This window comes from Aethalodelphis obliquidens, unplaced genomic scaffold (assembly GCF_003676395.1).
Source record: "Aethalodelphis obliquidens isolate GAN/ISIS:26980383/991018 unplaced genomic scaffold, ASM367639v1 scaffold3, whole genome shotgun sequence".
NCBI classification, from domain to species: Eukaryota; Metazoa; Chordata; class Mammalia; order Artiodactyla; family Delphinidae; genus Aethalodelphis; species Aethalodelphis obliquidens.
In genome coordinates this window covers 49067012-49090924 of record NW_020837947.1, presented here as the reverse complement: position 1 = coordinate 49090924, position 23913 = coordinate 49067012, and the positions used below count along the sequence as shown (strand labels likewise).

Here is a 23913-nt window from a genome sequence, read left to right as displayed (position 1 = left end):
TTCTGCATACAGGTCTTTTGTCTCCTTAGGTAGGTTTATTCCTAGATATTTTATTCTTTTTGTTGCAATGGTAAATGGAAGTGTTTTCTTGATTTCACTTTCAGATTTTTCATCATTAGTATATAGGAATGCCAGAGATTTTTAAATCCTTTTTAAAAGGTGTATATGGGCATGTCATAAATAACTAAAACATAAAAAGAGGTAGTATAATATATTCTCTCCATGGAAATTCTCTTTTCAAATATATTTCCTTAAGATGCAAAATTACAGAATATTCTTGGCCCCCTCATCAAAGATTAGTTGACCGTTATATGTGTGAGTTTACTTCTGGGTTCTCTGTTCTGTTCCATTGGACTATGTGTCTGCTTTTCTGGTGGTACCATACTGTTTTGATTACTATAGCTTTATACAAAGTGACAGAACAATTAAAATTTAGTTCTGCTATCTTTATGTACTTAGTATTTCCCATTTAAGGTGAAGAAGGACTAATATATAGTTTTGCCCTCAGCCTCATATATTTTTCATTTAGAAGTTACAATGCTGACTGGGATGGGGTGTTAGATTCTCAGCTCCAAAGAATAATTGTAAGGGCCTGCTGGAACATCAGGTGATCCCACACCATCTGTGGCCACCTACTCAGTGGATGGATGCCTCCTTTTGTGTACCTCTAGGTCATGAAGGGACTACTGGTGTGGTATTTGTACATAGGGAAGGTGGAGTGTTTTTCATTTTATATTTTAACTAAAAATATTATCAGCAATAAAAACTTCACTTTAAATTGACATGATAAATATTTACCAACCATTGTTTTCTGTGTCTGATAAACAGATGACTAAATCGGGTAAAATTCCTTTGTCAACTAAGACCATCCACAGTTCTTTCATAATAGGGTAGTTGTCCAGTATCCATCCTCCATATTTTGGGGCACCATAAAACCTATTCTTGTTTTCTTCAACTACCTGTGAAAAACAGCAAACTGAAATTACCATCATATCTACCCAAGTAAAGGATGCTACCTTGATATATTACTTTTGTGGACCTTAATCAAGTATCTTTTGAGTTTTTCTGACTTTCAGAAGGAAATAAAAAGAGCCACTTAATTTTAAAAGAGAAACTTAATTTTAAAGCAATAAAACTATAAGTTTTAAAAGTTAAGAACAGGAAGCAAAAGCCTTTCTTAAATAAATATAACAATACATGCTTACTATATGTTATTCAGTATTACAGAATCCAAATTCTGATTCAGAAGGTCTAGGGTAAGGCCCAAGAGTCTATATTTCTAACATGCTCTTAGGTGACAATGGTCCTTGGTCCACTCTTTGAGTAGCAAGGTCCTAGCCCAGTTTGCCTTTTTTAGTGACAATGCTCTTCACTTCCCTTTTGCTTTTCAGCCTTCAATGTGAAAGGCTTCTACCTGCCACCCAATAATAATAACTTCAACACAAGTATGGAGATTAGATGTGGATCTATGAATATACCAATTCTGAAGGCTTTAAACAAGTTTGTGGGCCATCAGGAAATCACAGAATATTAGAAGTCAAAGGGGAAGAAATCTCAAGAAGACTGGTGTAACTCTCTGGCCTATGTAGAATTTAAGATTACCTGCTTTTTGAATTTCCATCTGAATGAAGAGTATTTTGAAAAAAAGAATTTTAACACTTTGAAATGTTTCACATAATAGAATTGGGGGAAAAAAGCTATAATGAAGAAGTATAAGTGAAATAAGTTAGAGAAAGACAAATACTACATGATCTCACTTATTTGTGGAATCTAGAAAAACCAAATTCATAGAAACAGAGAACAGATTGGTGATTGCCAGAGACAGGGCTGGAGGTGGGGAAATGGGTGAAGGTGGTCAAAAGGTACAAACATCCAGTTATAAGATAAATAAATCCTAATCATGTAATGTACAGCATGGTGACTATAGTTAATAATATTGTAGTGTATATTTGAAAGCTGCTAAGAGAGTAGATCTTAAAAGTTCTCACCACACACACACACAAATGTAACTATGTGAGGTGACCATGTTAACTAAACTTACTGTAGTAATCATTTTGCAATATATACAAATATCAAATCATTATGTTGTACATTTTAAACGAATACAATCTTATATGTCAATTGTATATCAATAAAACTGGAAACAATATAAATGGTTAAAAAATTTTACTAAGTTTCAAAGATATGAAAATTAAAACAACATCAACATATAATTTATAGTTTCCCTATCTCATTCAATTTTTTTGAAAAAAATTTAATGGCTTCATAGTATTTAGTCAAATGAATAAACCCTAATTTGTTTAATCATCCTCTTCATGTTAAACATTTATATAACTTATAATTTTATTATAACATTGTGATGATATGATGGACATCTGCATATATAAATCTTTGTCTAAGTATATATTTCTTTAGGTTAGATTCCTATAAAAAGTGTTTTTAGGTCAAAACGAATAAAGGAATGAACATTTTAAAGGCTTTTTATATACATTGTCATGTTGCTTCCATAATGTCTATAACAATTTTCACTCCTATGTGACTTAAAACTTATTGTTATAAGTTTTAAAAAAATCTTTGCCAATTTGACAGGTAAGAAATTGTCTTTTTTCATATTTTTATTGACACTTGAACATTAAAATTTTTCAGTTAACCATTTGTATTTCTTCTTTGATGAAATAATCTGTTTACGTCTTTGTCTGTTTTTTACATTGGTATTAGATTTTCCTTGATTTGTAAGAAATCTTTATAATGAGGAATTAATGTGTCATATTTATTATAAATACTTTCCCCAGTTTGATGTTTGCTTTAAAATTTTGATTTTCATGGTGTATTTTTTAAGGAAAGGGAATCATTGTTAAGTAGCATCTTCATTGAGATTTTGCTCTAAGAGTTCTTCCATGGCATTTGTGCCTAGAGTACTTGACCATTCTAAGATCATTTCAATATCACTACACTTCCTTCTGGGTAAAAACATGCCATTTTTACATTTAACAATTAATACGGAATTAATTTTGATATAAGCTGAGAATCTAAATTGTTTTTATCCTACCAGTTAATTTTATCAACACTATTAAATAACTCTTCCTTTCCTTTCGGGTTGTGATGTAAACCTTAGTATACACTCAGTTTTTATCTATACTGAGGTCTGTTTCTGTGCCTGCTCTGTGGTTCTGTTAGTTCTTGTATGATTATCAGGCTTATAAAGCACTGTAACATCACATTTTACTAGTTGGTAGAGCAAGTCTCTCTCTGTTATACTTTGCCAGACTGTTCTTACCAATTCTCAACTATTGGTTCTCCCAAATAAATTTTAGAGACATTTGTCAGTTTTCAAAATACATTGACATTTTTATTATAATTGCATCAAATCTATAAACTAATTTAGGAAAGATACCTTAATAAGATTTTGTCTTTACATGTAAGAAATTAGTAATGACCTAGTTTTTAAAAATAGGTTTCCTACTCAGAGATCATGAAAATTGATGACAGGTAGAACAGTGTCCTGCATTGGTCTCTGTTCTCTTGAAAAAGACAATCTGATATGAGCTTTGATGTTAAAATCTCACGTGATTTAAACTCCCCCACAATCCCAGACTCACAGTTTACCATCTATTGACACTACTCATATTACTACATCAGAAGTGTTTTAGTAGTACTCCCTGTAGATTTGTATCCTCCAGAATAAACACTGGAAAGAATGGAGCAAATTATCAGTGAAGGGCAAGGATGGGATGTTCACAGTGCTAAAGACATCCCTGACTTGGATATCTCCTCCTTTGGGATGCTCTGTCTCACCTCCCAGGATGAGATAATAGCCTTGACCTTCCTGACATTCCTATACCTTGTACATATCTAGTTACCACTTAGCACATGAGAGTTAATTATTGGATTCTATGTCAGCCTTTCCTACCTGACTGATAGCTCCTTAACGGAAAGAGCTATGTTTAATTCATCTTTGTGTCCCCAGGCTCTAGCACAGTAGGTACTCAGAATGTTTCTGAAGAAATAAACTGATGACAGAACAACCTGAAGAGATATAGAAGTTGAAAGATCTCTTTGGGAAGCTCAGAGGGGGATAACAATTTGCCTTGGGTAGAGCCTGGGGCTCAAGGATTTCACCCAATGTGTTACAGAGTGGTTCTATACTCTCAGAGAACATTTTTTTTCTTCTCATGATTTTAAACTACATCATTTTCAAATTACAGAGAAATACATAAGTTCATTGAACGACCAAAACTGATTTGTTCTCTTTAACTTTTGCTCTGAACGCTTACCCAAGCACTCTGTACAAAACAGATCCATATGGTCTTTATAAGCCTTCTGATTTGATATGGGTAGGACATAGTACCTGAGGCTTTATTTTCCCCTTAGATTGGAAAATCCGTGGTGTGTCCATCCATCTCCCCCATGAACATGTTCAAGGTGGCTGGATGAAATTAGTTAGCTAGGGAGCAAAATTTGTCTTGGTTTACAAATAACTGGCTCATAGATGAAAAAGTAACTTTGGTACTTGCTTCATATAAACTATCTTTTAACCAACTGGACTGAATTAAAGACAATAAAAGTTAATGAAGAATAAATGTCAAAGCTATGAAATTATATTGCACATTTGTTGATAATTATTGAAAATTTATAAGCAACTGTTCACTGGGGTACATTACACATAACAATGTTGACTGTAAAATGCACATGAATTTGAAGGCTACAGATTTCAACACTGTCATACAGGATTCTAAAATAATTGTACATATACTAGGTTAACATTTTCTCAGTTACTGTGAAATCAATGATAAAAATAAAGAGCCTGGATTTCTTACCTCTTGGAGAACTTCGTCTAAGATTTCAGCAATTTTTTCATGTGGCTGTTCAAAGTTCATGTCCTTTGCCATTTCAACTGTCTCCTTTATTATGGAAAGAACTTCTGGATGATCTGCAGTTACCTCCTCTATCACATATTCTATTACATCTAAAGTAAAATAAATCAATAAATTAATGCCATTAATAATTTTAGTAAACAATGCTATTTGCAATAGAACATGATTGTAAATACCTAACCCAAGGAAGTACTCTTTGTGTTCCTGCAGCACATGCCCGAAAAAGGGAGAAATAGACTGGATGGGAAATAAGTCAGGAATCACAAAATAACAGAGCAGTGGCTTAAAGCCAGTGCATCAGAATGAAAGTGAATGAGGCATGAAAAAAGTCATGTCAGGCAGGAGTCAAAACTCAGGAAGCCACGGAGAAGACGTAGGAAACAAAGGCTTCCAGGGGTCAGGCTAAAACTTGGGCATCTAGGGAATGAGTCAGAAAACAAAATAAATACTTCCAATTATAAGCATGAGACTAAATGGGACAATAAGAGGACGGGAGGTAGGCAAGTTGGAGGGGATGGAAGAAAGGGTGGCATAGGCTGGTATTTGAAGTGTTAGACTTGATTCTTGTCTCATTGTGTGCTGAATGTTTCCTTACACGACTGAGCTGGCTCACAGGCTGCACCATGATGTAAACATTCATCCACTCCTCTAATGGGACATGAGATTGGCAGCTCCACCTGACTCCTCTACCTCTGCCTTTCCAATAGTGCCTCCTGAGCTGCCCCAAGGCTCTATCCATCAGGGTCTCATGTGAGAGCCCAATTGATCCTTGCCCAGAAAAACCCCAAAGGATCTTTGAAGAGCAGCTGCCTGCTGCCATCCCTGTCGTAAAGTGAGAAGTCTGTTCTCAGGGATAGAGAGAGCCAGCAGTTTCTGGAGAGCCAGAGTGGAAGAGGCAGGAACCCAAGATCTTCCGATAGCCAGGGAAAGAGGACATGAGGAGGCAGAAATAGCCAGGCAAAGGTACTAAATGTGACAGAAGATGCTAGTGGTCTATCCAATATCTGGTCTCCTTTTCCTTAGTAACAGAACCCTGATTTTGTTAGGGTCAGCCATGTGCCTAGCTAAAAACACTACATCTCCTAACTTCCCTTATTGTTTGGATGGCTGGTAGATAAGATGCAAGAAAAATTTGGGAAGGGGAGGCGGTGAGTCTTCTTGTTTTCTATTTAAAGAGGAACAACTCAGCTGGATGGAATGCCAATTTTTTGTCCCTTGTCTTTTCCCTTTTCCTGCACACTGATATGATGGCTGGCACGCTAGCAGCCATCTTGTGAATTATTACAGTAGCCACATGCCAGGAATGGCAGAAAAAATAGATCTCCTATCTTCTCAATATTCTTGTTCACAAAAACAATATATCACATGTTATTTTTTCTGTGTTCCTGCATGTCTAACTGTTCATATTATAGTAGCCTTTAAGATAAAGTAAGTGGATATTAATAATACTTTTTTTAAAAAAAAACCACACACACGTTACTCCTTCAAAATTCTAAAGGAACTATTTGTGATTTTTAGATCCACAGTCTAAGAGAACCAAATTACCCAAATGTTAATTTACCTTTTTTTGAATCCAACATTAGATCTTGACTAGAGTCTTGTTGACTTCTTTGAAGTGTAGACATTTTACTTGTTTCTTTTTCATCTGTGAATAAAACTCTGTTAACACGTAAAGAACAGTATTTAAAGTGTAGGTGAATCCCAAAGAAGATTGTGGTATGGGTCCAGGGACCCAGGACTCATGTTCCCAATTTCTTAAAAAATTAAAATAACAACCATAATAATCAAATAGGTAAACATATCTATCAGCAGTAGAAAATAAAGATAATGACTTAACTTATGACAAAACCAAGAGTAATTTCAGTTTCATATAATGCCAGTGGATGTAAATTGAAAAAAAAAATCAAATTTTCCCTTCCTTAGGTAACTAACAGACTCTTGGCTCCAAGAGGTAAAGGCTGTGCTTATCTCAGACACAGGGGGGAGAAAGGGTGCCTTTTACCAGGGTACACTGGCAGTGTTGGCATCCCTCTAGCAGTGGGTAGAGGCACTGATGACTGCTTCTATCTTGGACAGCTTCCCCCAAAGAGGGAACAGATAATACAAGGGAGGGGCTCCCTTTGTGTATGTACTGGTGCTGGGAATTCCGCAGCAGCAGAGATGGGGTTCCCAGATGCCACTTGGCCAAAATTTTAATTTCTGGGTCTTCTGTTAAGTGTGTGTGTGCACATGCATGCTGGGGGAGGAGGAGTGTCATATATAAGTTTCTGACAGTGCCCAGTTCAATTCCTACTCAGCTTGAAATAAACACAAGGCAAAGACACGTCTATCTGAATCAGGAGGAGAAACCAAATAGAAAAGATCAGCCCTACATTATATAACACAATAAATTATATATGCAATTAAAAATTAAATACAAAAAGGTCAGACCAATAAAAAAAAGAATATAAGTATATATATTAAATCTCTGGTTGAGAGGAAGACTTTTTAAGCCTGAAAGTAAATGGAAGAAATCAACAAAGGGGAAGTAATGATTTGACTATGAAAATGTGAAAAATTCCTCTACTTCAAAAACAGCAAGCTGATTTAAAAGACAAACCACCCAATTTGGAAAAAAAATATGAAAAATAAGTGAGTAATATAGAAAATGTATATAGGAAACATATAACTGATACAATTTAGAAAAATGGGCAAAAGACAAAAATGGTCACCTCAGAAAAGAAGAAATATAAATGGCTAACACAGTATTAAAATACTAAACTTCAGAAATAGTCAAATAAAAACTAAAATAATATTTAAAAAGAGAAAATACCGAGGAAACTATAACATGTAGTTTGTATATTCCTGACGGGAACATAATTTGGAACAACTTTATGCAAAGCAATTTGACTGTCTGTAGCTTCATACTCATCAAACTAGTGACTCCACTTATGTCAACATGCAGACAAAACTTCATGTAGAAAATTCATTGGAAAAAAATTTACTGGAGCATTATTTGTATTAGTAGCAAAAAAATAATTTAAGTTTTCGATGTAATGAACTAGTTAAAACTATTACCTATAAATAGGGAAATTGTGCAGTAATTTTAAAGGAGGGTTAAAATATTTTCTAATGAAATTATATAATTAAATGTAACATTATAAATAAAAAATAAAGATAGTTTATATTGTATGCTCTTGATTATATAAATGGAAAAGTTTTATAAGGGTAAATAGCACTAAATGATAACATTTCATAGCTACAACTTTGGGTTTATGATGCTCTGATTCCAACCCATTAAAGGAAGCAGAGAGCTTTTAAGAAAATTTATTATTGTATGATAATAATTGTGTCACGTCTGGAAACATACAAAAAAATCTGGGGGGCGTTCTAACTGTATTAGGCTTGCTGGGTTCTATTTTCTTCTTCATTCTGGTAAATCTATTTCTGTTCTACAGCTGCTCAGTTTAAATCTGTAAGAGAGAAGCTAACTCTTTTTCTCTTAAAGTTTCCAATTTGAGGGAGGGGGTGGGTAATTTTAAGCTTCAATATAAACATGATAAAATATGGAATAAATGGGAATAAGATCCACAAGCATGGCATTAGCAGCTCATTTTGTGACCGTCTTTATCATCTGACTTCATTTTGGCTTCTTCACTGTCCTCTAAAGAGCTTTCTCTTTGGGATTCAAGAGTGAACACTGCAGTGAAAGAATAATGTGCTTTATCAGCTAATCTGTTTATATTAGAAAAGATTTGGCTAATAATATTAGCAACATTTTCTTTATCATCTTCATCAAATGACAGATGCAACTCTTCTGAGCTTTTATATGCATCAGTTGGGAACTCATTTTCCTTCCTTTCAAATTCTCTTTGAGGGTCTTTTGAAGTTGACTGGGCTGAAAGATAGTAATTGGCTGTGTTAGCAAAAGGTAGCTGGGGGTGGGTAGACAGCCTTGGGCGTGTGAGTTCTGACTCAGTGTGGCTTTGGTGAATCATTTGGTCTCCTTGTCTAAGCTTCTACTGGGCAAAATGAGGATAATTAAACTGAAACATCACTGCAACATTAACTGAGATAATGGGTGTAAACAATGAACTTAGGAAAGGCTTGGCACACAGGAAGCCTGCTCCATATTAGCTGCCATCCTCTGTATTATTATATAATTTTCTGTCTTAAAAAACCTCAGTATTCTCCACTGACAAAATTTCTTAAAAATATATTGGAGTGTGTGATGAATTGGGAGATTGGGATTGACATATATACACTAATATGTATAAAATGGATAACTAATAAGAACCTGCTATATAAAAAAATAAAATAAAATTCAAAAATTCCAAAAAATATATATATATATAGGAGTAAAACCCCTAGCAAACAAATTCCAATTTTTTAAATGTTAAAAAGGGTTACCTTATTGTCAGATTTGGAATAATTAGTGAATTTGAAAAGAGATTTAGGTTTGTAGCATATAAGAGATATCATCTATTTCTATAGTCCAGTGAGAAAAGGCAATTTGTGGAAAGATGTAAAATCTGTGATATCATGCCACAATTTGATGTGAAAGGAATCACTACAGACTCCGAGAAACATTACAGAACACTGTTCATCCTCCAGAAGCCCTGCTTCCTCTCTCCATCCACGTTTCAGTTAAATGTTCCCTCTTCAAAGATGTCTTCCCTGGTTATCTTAACACTCCAGTGCCCCTACCACAATCACCACCTGCCCGATTACTGTGTTATATATTTTTTCTATCTGTTTACTTTTTCCCCCTCTACCCCCCATTAAAATGTAACCACCTCAAGGACAGGAGCTTCAAGTGTCTTGTTCACCTCTGTTGCTCAGGGTCTAGAATCATGTCTAATACAAGAAGGTACTCAAGTGTTTTTGAATGAATTAAAGAATTCATTTTTGAATGAATTAACAAATGCATTTTATCCAGGCTCAAACAGATTGAGTAACAAGCCACCTTAGTAGTCTGGGTCAATACTTCTCAGGCTTTAGTTTGTGAGTTGTCCAAGAGTATTTATCTTTAATTTTGGTCTTAATTTTGAAGATAATATGATAAATACATAAATTCATTCTTTTTAACATCTTTATTGCAGTATAATTACTTTACAACGTTGTGTTAGTTGCTGCTCTATAAAAAAGTGAATCAGCTATACGTATACATATATCCCCATATCCCCTCCATCTTGTGTCTCCCTCTCACACTCCCTATCCCACCCCTCTAGGTGGACACAAAGCACCAAGCTGATCTCCCTGTGCCATGCAGCTGCTTCCCATTGGCTATCTATTTTACATTTGGTAGTGTATATATGTCCATGCCACTCTCTCACTTTGTCCCAGCTTACCCTTCCCCCTCCCCGTGTCCTCAAGTCCATTCTCTGCATCTGCGTCTTCATTCCTGTCCTGCCCCTATCTTCATCAGAACCTTTTTTTAAGATTCCATATATATGTGTTAGCATACGGTATTTGTTTTTCTCTGACTTACTTCACTCTGTATGACAGACTCTAGGTCCATTCACCTCACTACAAATAACTCAATTTCATTTCTTTTTATGGCTGAGTAATATTCCATTGTATATATGTGCCACATCTTCTTTACCCATTCATCTGTCAATGGACACTTAGGGTGCTTCCATGTCCTGGCTATTGTAAATAGCGTTGCAATGAACATTTTGGAATATGACTCTTTTTAAATTATGGTTTTCTCAGGGTATATGCCCAGTAGTGGGATTCCTGGGTCATATGGCAGTTCTATTTGTAGTTTTTTAAGGAACCTCCATACTATTCTCCATAGTGGCTGTATCAATTTACATTCCTGCCAACAGTGCAAGAGGGTTCCCTTTCTCCACACCCTCTCCAGCATTTATTGTTTGTAGATTTTTTGATGATGGCCATTCTGACTGGTGTGGTGATACCTCATTGTGGTTTTGATTTGCATTTCTCTAATGATTAGTGATGTTGAGCATCCTTTAATGTGTTTGTTGGTAATCTGTATATCTTCTTTGGAGAAATGTCTATTTAGGTCTTCTGCCCATTTTTGGATTGGGTTGTTTGTTTTTTTGATATTGAGCTGCATGAGCTGGTTGTATATTTTGGAGATTAATCCTTTGTCAGTTGCTTCATTTGCAAATATTTTCTCCCATTCTGAGGGTGGTCTTTTCATCTTGTTTATGGTGTCCTTTGCTGTGCAAAAGATTTTAAGTTTCATTAGGTCCCATTTGTTTATTTTTGGTTTTATTTCCATTTCTCTAGGAGGTGGGTCAAAAAGGATCTTGCTGTGATTTATGTCATAGAGTGTTCTGCCTATGTTTTCTTCTAAGAGTTTGATAGTATCTGGCCTTACATTTAGGTCTTTAATCCATTTTCAGTTTATTTTTGTGTATGGTGTTAGAAAGTGTTCTATTTTCATTCTTTTACATAGAGCTGTCCAGTTTTCCCAGCACCACTTATTGAAGAAGCTGTCTTTTCTCCATTGTATGTTCTTGCCTCCTTTATCAAAGATAAGGTGACCATATGAGCATGGGTTCATCTCTAGGCTTTCTGTTCTGTTCCATTGATCTATATTTCTGTTTTAGTGCCAGTACCGTACTGTCTTGATTACTGTAGCTTTGTAGTAGAGTCTGAAGTCAGGGAGTCTGATTCCTCCAGTTCCGTTTTTCTTTCTCAAGATTGCTTTGGTTATTTGGGGTCTTTTGTGTTTCCATACAAATTGTGAAATTTTTTGTTCTACTTTTATGAAAAATGCCATTGGTAGTTTCATAGGGATTGCATTGAATATGTAGATGGCTTTGGGTAGTAGAGTCATTTTCACAATGTTGATTCTTCCAATCCAGGAACATGGTATATCTCTCCATCTGTTTGTATCATCTTTAATTTCTTTCATCAGTGTCTTATAGTTTTCTGCATACAGGTCTTTTGTCTCTTTGGGTAGGTTTATTTCTAGGTATTTTACTCTTTTTGTTGCAATGGTAAAGGGGAGTGTTTCCTTAATTTCTCTTTCAGGATTTTCGTCATTAGTGTATAGTAATGCAAGAGATTCCTGTGCATTAATTTTGTATCCTGCTACTTTACCAGATTCATTGATTAGCTCTAGTAGTTTTCTGATAGCATTTTTAGGATTCTCTATGCATAGTACCATGTCATCTGCAAACAGTAACAGGTTTACTTCTTCCTGATTTGGATTCCTTTTATTTTTTTTATTCTCTGATTGCTGTGGCTAAAACTTCCAGAACTATGTTGAATAACAGTGGTGAGAGTGGGCACCCTTGTCTTGCTCCTGATCTTAGAGGAAATGCTTTCAGTTTTTCACCACTGAGAACGATGTTGGCTGTGGGTTTGTCATATATTGCCTTTATTATGGTGAGGTAGGTTCCCTCTATGCCTACTTTCTGGAGGGTTTTTAAAATAAATGGGTGTTGAATTTCGTCGAAAGCTTTTTCTGCAACTATTGAGATGATCATATGGTTTTTATCCTTCAATTTGTTAATATGGTGTATCACATTGATTGATTTGTGTATATTGAAGACTCCTTGCATTCCTGGGATAAATCCCACTTGATCGTGGTGTATGATCGTTTTAATGTGCTGTTGGATTCTGTTTGCTAGTATTTTGTTGAGGATTTTTACGTCTATCTTCATTAGTGATATTGGCCTGTAGTTTCTTTTTTTGTGACATCTTTGTCTGGTTTCTGTATCAGGGTGATGGTGGCCTTGTAGAATGAGTTTGGGAGTGTTCCTCCCTCTGTTATATTTTGGAAGAGTTTGAGATGGATAGGTGTTAGCTCTTCTCTAAATGTTTGATGGAATTCGCCTGTGAAGCCATCTGGTCCTGGGCTTTTGTTTGTTGGAAGATTTTTAATCACAGTCTCAATTTCAGTGCTTGTGATTGGTCTGTTCGTATTTTCTATTTCTTCCTGGTTCAGTCTCAGAACGTTGTGCTTTTCTAAGAATGTGTCCATTTCTTCCAGGTTGTCCATTTTATTGGCATATAGTAGTAATCTCTCATGATCCTTTGTATTTCTGCACTGTCAGTTGTTACTACTCCTTTTTCATTTCTAATTCTGTTGATTTGAGTCTTCTCCCTTTTTTTCTTGATGAGTCTGGCTAATAGTTAATCAACTTTGTTTAGCTTCTCAAAGAACCATAGTTTTATTGGTCTTTGCTATTGCTTCCTTCATTTCTTTTTCATTTATTTCTGATCTGATCTTTATGATTTCTTTCCTTATGCTAACTTTGGAGAGTTTTTTTGTTCTTCTTTCTCTAATTGCTTTAGGTGCAAGGTTAGGTTGTTTATTTGAGATGTTTCTTGTTTCTTAAGGTAGGATTGTATTGCTATAAACTTCCCTCTTAGAACTGCTTTTGCTGCATCCCATAGGTTTCGGGTTGTCGTGTTTTCATTGTCATTTGTTTCTAGGTATTTTCTGATTTCCTCTTTGATTTCTTCAGTGATCTCTTGGTTATTTAGTAGCATATTGTTTAACCTCCATGTGTTTGTATTTTTTACAAATTTTTTTTGCTGTAATTGATATCTAGTGCTAACAGCCATAAAAGGGGAAATAGACAGTAACACAATAATAGTAGGGGACTTTAACACCCCACTTTCACCAATGAACTGATCATACAAAATGAAAATAAATAAGGACATACAAGCTTTAAATGACACATTAGACTAGATGGACTTAATTGATATTTATAGGACATTCCATCCAAAAACAACATAATATACTTTCTTCTCAAGTGCTCATGGAAGATTCTACAGGATAGATCATATCTTAGGTCACAAATCCAGCCTTGCTAAATTTAAGGAAATTGAAATCGTATAATAAATTCATTCTTTATCATCTAGATGATCATTTGGATGGTATGTTATTTCAACGCTGGTCTTTTTGATGTTGTTTTTTATAATCTCTCCGGCACCTGGTTGGCCTCTCTTACTTGTTTATAGGCTAATAATAAAGAAGAGAGGCAGATTTATTAGGCAAAAAATGTGTTTTTGCCTAGCAAAAGCTCAATACTGCCATGTAAGAAGTAATTTCCTTGATATTTAAATAGTTTCAAGCATAGAAAGTGATGGCAAGCTTCCCAGTTTATATAAAGTTAGTGAAACTCTGATAGCAAATTCTGACAAATAGAGCATGTACACACACACACACACACACACACACACACACACACACACACAAACTATAAATGAATCACACTTCTGAGTATAAAAAAAATTCTAGATTAACAGCTAAAAGAAATTCAGAAAATCAGAAATACAAGAATGGCTTAGTGTTGGAAAATATATTAGTATAATTGATCAAATCAGTAGGTCAACGGATTAGAAATTTTATGATCATCTTGATAGATTCTGAGAAGGCATGTGATAATGTCCAACATCCATTCTGGATAAAAATATTTAATAACGTTATGAATAAACATTGATGAGATCCCTTTACTGAGGCCCACTATCACTTCCACCATTTAACATCATTCTAGAACTGCTAGCCTACATAATTATTCAAGAAAGAAAATAAGCATAAATATTGGGAAAAAAGGAGTTGAAACTATGCTTCTTTTCAAACGATAAGATTGGCTATCTGCAAAACTCAAGAGACTCAACTAAAAATCTATCAAAACTAGGAAGTAAGTTTAGTAAGGTGGCTTGTTACAAAGAAACATAAAAATCAAACAGCTTTCCAACATACAGGTAATAACTACTTGGAAAATGTAATAGAAAAATAATCCCATTTAATAGTAACAAAATGACAAAATTTCTAGAAATAAACTTATTAAGAAAAGTATTGACAATACATGAAGAAAGTTATAAAATGTTAAGGAAGGATAGAAGTATTAGGCCAATAAATGGAGATTTAATCTGTCTGCATGAGAAGATTTAATAGTAAAGATGTGAATCCTCATCAATTTATTGTATAATGTTAACACAATCCTCCCACTAGGATTTGCTGTAAAACTTGACAAAATTCTCCAAGCATCCCAAAGCCTAGTACAGCTCCTGGCACCCAGTATGTACTCATTTTATGGATAAATGAAAGAATACCCAGGAATAATTTTAAAACAGAATGTTTTGAGGAGGAACTTGCATTACTGGATTTAAAATGCATCATAAGATTTTAATAATATTTTGCATTAAAGGTTGTAATATAAAGATCAAATCACAGAAAGTTCAGAAGTTTACACACACACAAACTTAAGATAAAGTTGCCCTTTCAAACATCCAGTAGAATTATGGATAATTTAATAAGTGTTATTTGTAAAATGCCTCACCATTTAGAAAAAATGAATTTAGATCTCTAGCACAAAATTTATGACAATAATTACATATTAATTAGAAAGAAGCATTATTTTAAAATGAGATAATGCAATTTTGTATATGCCATAGGACCACAATTAATCATTACAAATATGAATAGAAGAGAGAGGGGTGAAGAATGCATCACATTCTTATCAGTGAATATCTCTGGGGAGTAAGTATGAGTGACTTTTTCTTCCATGTGCTTTTTCCAGTTTTCTGTGATCACTTGAGAGACACAGGAGATAACAATACAGACACTGATTTGAATCCTCATCACTTGCTGCCTGTGGTCAAATCATATAACTCCTCTGAGCCTTAATTTCTTCATCCACTAAAAATAGAGATATAAATACCTACCTTATCCATATGGTTATTGAGGTTATAATTTTATAACTTCATTTTTAAGGTGCAAACAAAGCTTGTCCACTTGCTATTTGACTTATGTTACCTGCCTGGCCCCTCTTGGCAACTGGGTTTGCCACCCTAGTCTAGACATAAATATTTAAGAAATCCTTCTGCTAACACTTCAAACAACAGCAACAACCTACTTCACAGGTCTATTATGAGGATCAAATACGAAAATACATGTAATGCATTTAGCATAGCCTCAACATATAGTAAATGCTCAGTTAATTTAGCTATTATTTCTTTCGTAATGAGGAAAATTTTATTAGGAAAAGAATATTTGAAATTGAGGCAGTGATGGTTATAGTAGGATGATTATATAGTAGGATGGTTATAGTATGACAGTATACTGCCACAGCTTCTGGGAAATCCAAACAGTGGTGGTTAAATCTAGTCTAAAATTGCTGGAGCTAATCTCAAATTTTGGATCCAGATCTTTGAATGTGAGGAAGATCCCACAAAATGTACAGGAAGTGCTGCACTGAGAGTATTCCATTAAGAAGAGATGTTTAGATTAAACTACTTTCATGTGTTCTAAATGGTAGATATAAATTCTACCAAAACCAATCAATAAATTTTCAAAAGTGGCCAAGAAATGAAAACTCTCATTTTTCCTGGAGAAAACTAGAAACTCGCCCTCCCCCCAACCCCAGACCAAAACTCTGTGTCTATTTTAAAATAATATGATAAGCAGTGAGACTCAGGAAGAGGAAGAATGGTCAAGAGAAAGAACTCTGGGACTTTGGAAACGAGGGTTCAAGTCTCAGCTATGCCACCAGCTGGGTGAATATATCAGGAAGCCATTTAACCTACTGTGCCTCTGTTTCCTCATCTGTAAAGTTATGTAATTGTGTTAATGGATCACCAAGTCTTTTTCCGGTTTCACTGTTTTATAACTTTTGGATTTGAAATTAATATTCCCCAAATAGAAATATTTAATTACAATCAAGGCTGATACACAGCCTAAAACAACAGCAACAACAGCAACAACACAAACTCTACGAGTCAGGTGAAGTGTTTTCATCACAACTGGTATAAATAAAGGTGCAAATTCTGCTCAGTCTCTGCCCAGCAAGCAGATCTATTAAAGTAAAGAAATCTGAATTTGGAAACTCTGATTCCTTTCCTTAGTCGTCCAGAACTGAAATCTTTTTCTCTGTGTAAGATTCAGGTTTATGTATATTCATTTCTTCAACCACTTATTAAGAGGCTGCAATGCAAGTGTGCAAGGTGCCAGGGATATCAAGACAAGCAAACCAAGTTCTTGCCTTCAGGTAGTCAAGCTTAACTGTTGACCTAAGCTTAAAACACACATTTTAAACAGATAGTTCACCTTGTTTTTTAGCTTGTAGTTCTGAGAGAAGCCGCTCTTTCACAGCTTTAATGGCTGCTTCAGTGGCCTCAGCTATAGTATTTCTGGTTAGCGTTTCGAGGGCTTTATCAAAACGTGGTTGGACAAGTTTATCGTAGTCAACTACCTGCAAAGAATATTTGAGAAAACCAACATAAGCACAAATTACTCTGAATATTAAGCACACTGTTCATCTACATCTATTTCTATAGCTATACCTATCCATCTCAAAAATATTAATGCTGCTGGAGGTATGTTATTCTCAGAATTCAGTGATTTTTGAGTACTTGCTTTCACGGAAATTCAATATATATATAAATATATATTTATATTTGTATGATCATGTAATATACATTCAAATTACATGTATATTTTTAAATCAACATTTTATGGATAATCTACATATAATTAAAGGCACCCATTTTAAGTACAGAGTTTGATGAGTTTTTACAAATATATACATGACGACCACAATCAAAATATAGAACATTTATATCACCCCAAAAAGTTCCCTCTCATCCCCCTTTATAGTCAGTTCCTGGCACCTGGCAACCACTTTGTTTTCTGTCACTATAAATTAGTTTTGCCTTTTCTAGAATTTCATATAAATAGAACCATACAGTGTATAATCTTTTCCAAGCTTTCCTACCTTAGCATAATGTTTTTGAGATTCATCAGTGTAACTGTATATCTCAGTAATCTATTCCTTTTTGTTTTTGAGTAGTATCATTGTATGAATATACCATAGTTTTTAATCCATTCATCATGGACATTTGGGTTATTTCCAGTTTTGGCAATTTAAAAGTACCAATGAACATTTGTGAGAAAGTCTTTTTGTGGACATTACATTTTCACATCTCTTGGATAAATGCTGAGGAGTAGAATTACTGGGTCATATGATTAAGTGTATGTTTGATTTTATAATAAATAAAGCACTAAACTGTTTCCAGAGTGGTTAAGGCTATTTTAAAGTCCTAGCAGCAAAGTATGAAAATTGAAGTTATTCCACCTCATCACCAACACTTGGTTTTGTGAATCTTTCACATTTTAGCCACCCTAGTTGGTGTGAAGTCTCATTGCAGTTTAAATTTACATTTCCCTAATCACTGACAATTTTGAGCTTCTTTTTATGAGCTTATTGGTCATTCACTTACCCACATGTTTTTAAGCATATGTTCAACTTCTGCCTAGTTAAAAAATTAGGTTAGAATTCTACATATATTTTGAATATAAGTCCATTGTTAGGTAGATTATATACTTAATACTGAATGTTGGGATGTTAGATTTATATATGCCTTTTAAGTTTAAATAATATTTCCATACTTCTAGATTCAATTTTGCTTTTCCTTCAATATGCTTATATTACTTTATTCCATGCCAACAAAAATACATCCACACCATCATTTTTAATGGATGAACAGTACTGTATTAGATGAATATATTACAACTTAATATTTAACTAAAATACCAATTATATTTAGATATACATGATTTTGTTATTATAAACTAGGTTATGAAGAACATAGTTATGTATATGTCTTTGATAGTTTCTTCAGGAAAAACATATAGTTCAAAGGATATGTATAGATTTTAGGCTTTTATATGTATTTCCAACTGCTATCCCTAATGATTATACCCTAACCAGCAATGTATGAGAAATGTACTTTCCCAATCCTAGCCACACATCAATACTGGTCGTTAATATGATTTTTCAACAGTGAGATTGACATGACATATATCTGTTTTTTTTGGCCTCTCCCTGGTTATCAAGGTGATACTCCTTTTCTCATGTGTAATGGCTATTTGGATCAACTATTTTGTGAACTGCCTGTTTACTATCATTTTCCATTGGGGCTTTTACATATTGATTTGTAAAAACTCTTTACATTTTAAAATTATAATTCTTTTGTCTGACACATACTGTGATGGTCTTAAAACATGTCCACAAATGCTTTAATATTCCTTTCTTCAGAAGGTGAAGCCTAATTCCCCTCTTCTTTAGTGTAAGCAGGACTCCATGACTTACTTTCAATGAATATAGTATGGTGCATTTTTCATTTAAAAAGGGAAACAGGGGCTTCCCTGGTGGCGCAGTGGTTGAGAGTCTGCCTGCCGATGCAGGGGACACGGGTTCGTGCCCCGGTCCGGGAAGATCCCACATGCTGCGGGGCAGCTAGGCCCGTGAGCCATGGCCGCTGAGCCTGCGCGTCTGGAGCCTGTGCTCTGCAACGGGAGAGGCCACAACAGTGAGAGGCCCGCGTACCGCAAAAAAATAAATAAATAAATAAAAATAAAAAGGGAAATGGCAAACCACAGAGTGGTAGAAAATATTCATAATGTTTATTAGAAAATAGTCATAATGTTTATAATAAAAAAAACTGTACACAGACAACATAAGGAACTCCTACCAATAATATGCAAAAAAGTTAAAAATGGGCAAGAGGCTTGAACAAAGTGAACAAACACTTCAAAAAGTGAATATCTGTATAACATATGAAAAAATGTTGAACCTCATTAGTCATCAGGGAAATGCAAATTAAAACCTCAGTGAGATATACCCACTAGCATGGCTAAAATTAGAAAGACTGACCATAACAAAAGTTGGCAGGAATGTGGAACTCTCATACACTGCTGGTAGGATAGTAAATTAGTAGAACTGGTCTTGAAAACAGTTTGGCATTTTCTACACAAGTTGACTATGTATGTATACCTTATGTCCCAGAAATTTTACTCCTAGATATACCTTCAAACTATATAAAGATATGCATGTATACACCAAGAAACAGGTACAAGACTGTTTATAGCAATGTTATTCACAATTCCCCGAACTGAATCAACCTAAGTTTTATTGACACTCAAATGGATAATAAATCATAATATAATTCAATCAATAGAATACAATAAAACAATAAAAATAAGCTATAGCTATAACATGCATAAATATCACAATTATAATGTTAAGTGAAAGAAGCTAGACACAAAAAACATAAACTGTTTTAAGTCCATAAAGTTAAAAAAATATGCAAAGCTAATCTATGGTATTTGAATGTGTGCTTACGTGGTAAAACCATAAAAGAAAAGTACAGAAGTGAGTATCATAAAGTTCAGGGCGGTGGTTACCTTTGTGGAAGGAGTAAGAGGACTGATATTAGAAAGAGGCATAAGGCGGTTTCTGGGGTTCCGTGTCTGACCTAGGTGGTGGTTACATGGGGGTTTGTTTTGTGATATTTCAATGAGCTTCACTTTTCTGTACGTTTGTCATATTTTACAATAAAAAAGTGAAAAGCAAGTAGGAAATGTTACCCCTGTGTTTAAAAGAATTTAATAGCATTTGGAATAAATTCAAACTCCTTCCCAGGGCCTGCACTGTCTGACTACATCTTCAGCCATCTCCACCTTGTGCTGTTCCTCCTTTCACACTACATGCTCCAGCCACACTGGCCTTCATATAATTCCTCTACATTCCAATCCCTCATCAAATCCTTTGGCTCTATCTTCAAATTATATCCCAAATCTGCCCACTTCTTACCACCTCTACTGCTATCACTCTGGTCTAAGCTAAAAGTAATTTCTCTTCACTTACCGAGGGTGGAGAATAAGATCACTGAGGGGAGAGGTCAAGGAACTGTCAGGTCAATGTGTTGGGAGGGTCATCTTTGTAGATAGTGAAATCACCAAGAATGATGACAGGAATGAGTGTGTGGAGGAAGGGTCGGTGGGCCAGGAGGGGTGTAACCCAGGGAACAGGAGATGAGTGAAACCAAGAAAGGTAATGGGTGGCACAGTCTGCATGACATAGCAGTCAAATCTGGGGACTTTCGGGAGTGGCTATGGTCTGGAAGCTGCACTAAAGCATTGAGGAAGATGCCTTCCCCACTCTAAGCCCAGTGGAACAATTACCCAGTTGACAGTATAAAATTAAGAAAGCCAAGCACAGGGAATTCCCTGGCGGTCCAGCAGTTAGGACTCCGTGCTTTCACTGCTGAGGGCTCAGGTTCAATCCCTGGTCAGGGAACTAAGATCCCACAAGCTACGCTGCGCGGCTAAAAAGAAATTTTTAACTTAAAAAAAAACAGAAGAAAGAAACACCTATCAAGCTGCATCAGAAGAATGATTTATTAAAGCTGGAGTTTGGGGGGGGGGGTTAAAAAAAAAAAAGAAAACTGAGTACAAATCCTAAAAGTCCTAAAATCCCACAAAGTATAATCAAGTATAGATAGGTAGAAAGCTAGTTAGGTAGCTAGCTAAGTAGTTACCTTTCCTTTGTAATGTTTTGCAAGCAGATTGCTAAGTGTTGTTTTCCCTGAAGACTGAGGTCCAAATATGAACACTTTAAATGGTGGTGCTGGCATAGGTGGAAGAAGATAGGGACGTGGGTTCAATAAAAATGTTTTTAATGCTTCTTCTGATGAAAGCCAGTATATTTTACCTAGAAAACTTAAAAAATGACATTATCATAAACAACTGAAAAGAGGTATGGGCAAGTTTTTAAATTAAATTCTGAAAATCTTACTTACCTCACAGAAAATTCTGGCAATCCTTGAAGAATTTTACCTTCTTTTAAAGTCACCGGACATGTATGTCCCCATCTGCTTCTCTGCCATCTGTATCTCGGTGCAATAAGTTTACAAGCTGCAAGAGTACGGAACAGCTCATCCTGTTAATAGCAAACAACATTAAAAATGTGGGCATAAGTTTGGCTGAAATTCACATTATTATTTCATTTCTTCTTTGATCATGTTCTACTATTTAAGAAATAATTCATAAAGGAAATTTTGGTTTTTTCCTCAATTGCAACCATTCTGTACTTGTCCAAAATTTAATAAGACAAATAGTTTTCATTTCTGTTTTAAGACCTTGTTTAAATTTTACTGAGCATTTTCTCTTGTAGGGTAGGATGAGCATAAGGTGGATAGAGCATTTTCTATTATCTGTTTCAGGAAACAGATTCTGAAAAATTCTTATTGAAAAGGTTTGAAAACATACCAGAATCTTAGCTAATTTACATAAGTTTTAAAATAGGAAGATGTTACATGCAGATTTGCATTGACTTAGCTGTTTCATTCTTCTTAAATGTAAAGTCTCCCTCAGCAATCCTCTGTTCGTCACCTGCAGAGTAGCTAAGAACCACTTCTCTACCGACTGCAGACTGCTGAGAGGGTCACTGTCCTAGCGCTACCTTGGCAGGGACAAGAGAACTGGAGGGAAACGACATGGTAGGCAACTGCTAGGGGGACAGGTCCAGGCTGGCTCCCTCCCACCTTCAGACATGGATCTCACATGTATTGCTGGTTCCAGAGCTGACTGTGGAGGACAGATGAGAATGGAAACTCTGGTCTTGCCTGCACTGCTGCAGTATATGAGAGCAAAGAGGCATGCTGGTTTCGGGGATGTTGCATGGATGTCCCCACCTGAAGGCTGGAAGAAGCTAGATGGGAAGGAAACTGTCAATGCTTAGGGGAGCTGAATGACACTGAGAACCTTGTCGGTGGGGCACATTTGGCTACCACCCTTCTCCATGAGTCCACAGACAACGAGCTAGGGACTGAAATGTACCCAGTTAAGACAGGAAGCAGGCACTTTTTCCTTATCATCCCTATTTCCTGTCCAAACTTGAAGAAAGTGTGTGAATAGCAGACCATGCTCCTCTCTCAACTTTGAGCCCCCGAGGCTACATATCTAGCGGGGGCTGAGGGGCGATGAAAAGATGAGCTTTCAAATGAGTTTGATATCACAGCCGTAAAAATGATCATGACTGTCTCTGGTTAAAGGCAGACTGAACACATGCATTTGTGTTTGCTTTTTTCCTAAAACCTTGCAAAAATGACAGCAGAGGAATGAAAAAAGAAATGAACTCACGAGGACACGGAGACTGGGAGAAGAGACCAGAGGAGCTGACAGCTAAGCAGCCGCAGCTATACGCTTTTGTCAACTAGAAAGCAGAAGTATGTAGCAGCCGCAGCTACACACTTTTGTGTGTAGCTCCCTAGGCCCTCAGAGCTCATTGTGGTGAGCCCTGGAGACCCGGCTTGACAGATCTTGTCAATATTTCTTTACCTTGTAGCCTAGCGCCTTGGTCTTCTCCTCCAACAAGGCGTATCTCTCTGTTCCGTGCCTGCTGCGCTCCCGGTGGCCAACCACGTGCTTGTTCGTGATGAGATGTTCGTTCCAGCTGCTTCTGATAGTGGTTATGCTTTTCGATTTTGGTGTCAAAGTGCTTGAGCTCTTCCCAAAAGGATTCCAGTTCCTTCTCTGTGAAGGTGGCTGACCTGGCCGGGTCCCACAGATCCATCACCTGGGGCTCGTCGAACTCTGCCTTGGCGCCGCAGCCCCGGTGGCCGACTTTCTGCAGGTGGTCGAAGTCCTGGCTTATGTCCCGCAGCCTGTCCTTCACTCGGCATGTCTGCTCTGCAGCACGTTCTCCTGGCTGTGGGTCATGTAGGCGGGACTGACGACGTTTTCCTTAATTTCTTCTGTCCTGCTCAGGGTCTCCTGAAGGTCCTTATTCTCCTGGACCTTCTCCCTGTGATGCTGAAACTCCCACCACGACTGGTCCAGTTCTTCATTGAAAAACCTCCTGAAGGTCTTCGCCTTGTGCCACTGCTTCTCCCGCCGGGGGTCCTCCAGGCTGTGGTCCTCGGTGCCGGGGCTGAGGACGTTGCTGCTCACGGCCGGCCTGGGCGTCGTTTCTCCCGTCCCGACCAAACTTGGCCAGGATAACGTTGAGACTGCTGCTAAGTTTTGCTTCTTTCTCTCCATCTTCAACTAAGCCTTCAGCCTTCAATCTCTTCCTCTTGAATTCGTCCCTTTCGCGTATGTATCTTGAAGCTCAAGCTTGTATCTTGATCAGCATGGAGCTCGCACAATTTCACAGGAGAAAGATTAAGCCGCTGGGCCTTCCCCCATAGGTGATTCTGCTTCTCCTGGCGGAACTACCCCCAACCCGGGCTCGCGCTCCGAGGGCTGCGCGGGCTCATTCTTATCCCGCGAGAACTTGCCGCC

At 36.3% G+C, this 23913-nt stretch overlaps 1 protein-coding gene across 1 annotated transcript in view; it reads right to left on the bottom strand.

Annotated features, from left to right (window-relative positions):
• AK9 (adenylate kinase 9) overlaps positions 1 to 23913 on the bottom strand; it is a 119342-nt gene that overhangs the window by 71276 nt on the left and 24153 nt on the right. Inside the window, exons 10-17 of the mRNA XM_027088811.1 lie at positions 21429 to 21568; positions 21168 to 21348; positions 16894 to 17038; positions 8639 to 8751; positions 8476 to 8533; positions 6436 to 6519; positions 4818 to 4966; positions 803 to 959 (exon numbers count right to left, since the gene is read on the bottom strand). Of these exons, the coding sequence (XP_026944612.1) occupies positions 803 to 959; positions 4818 to 4966; positions 6436 to 6519; positions 8476 to 8533; positions 8639 to 8751; positions 16894 to 17038; positions 21168 to 21348; positions 21429 to 21568 (1027 nt within the window). The remainder of the gene's footprint in view (positions 1 to 802; positions 960 to 4817; positions 4967 to 6435; positions 6520 to 8475; positions 8534 to 8638; positions 8752 to 16893; positions 17039 to 21167; positions 21349 to 21428; positions 21569 to 23913) is intronic.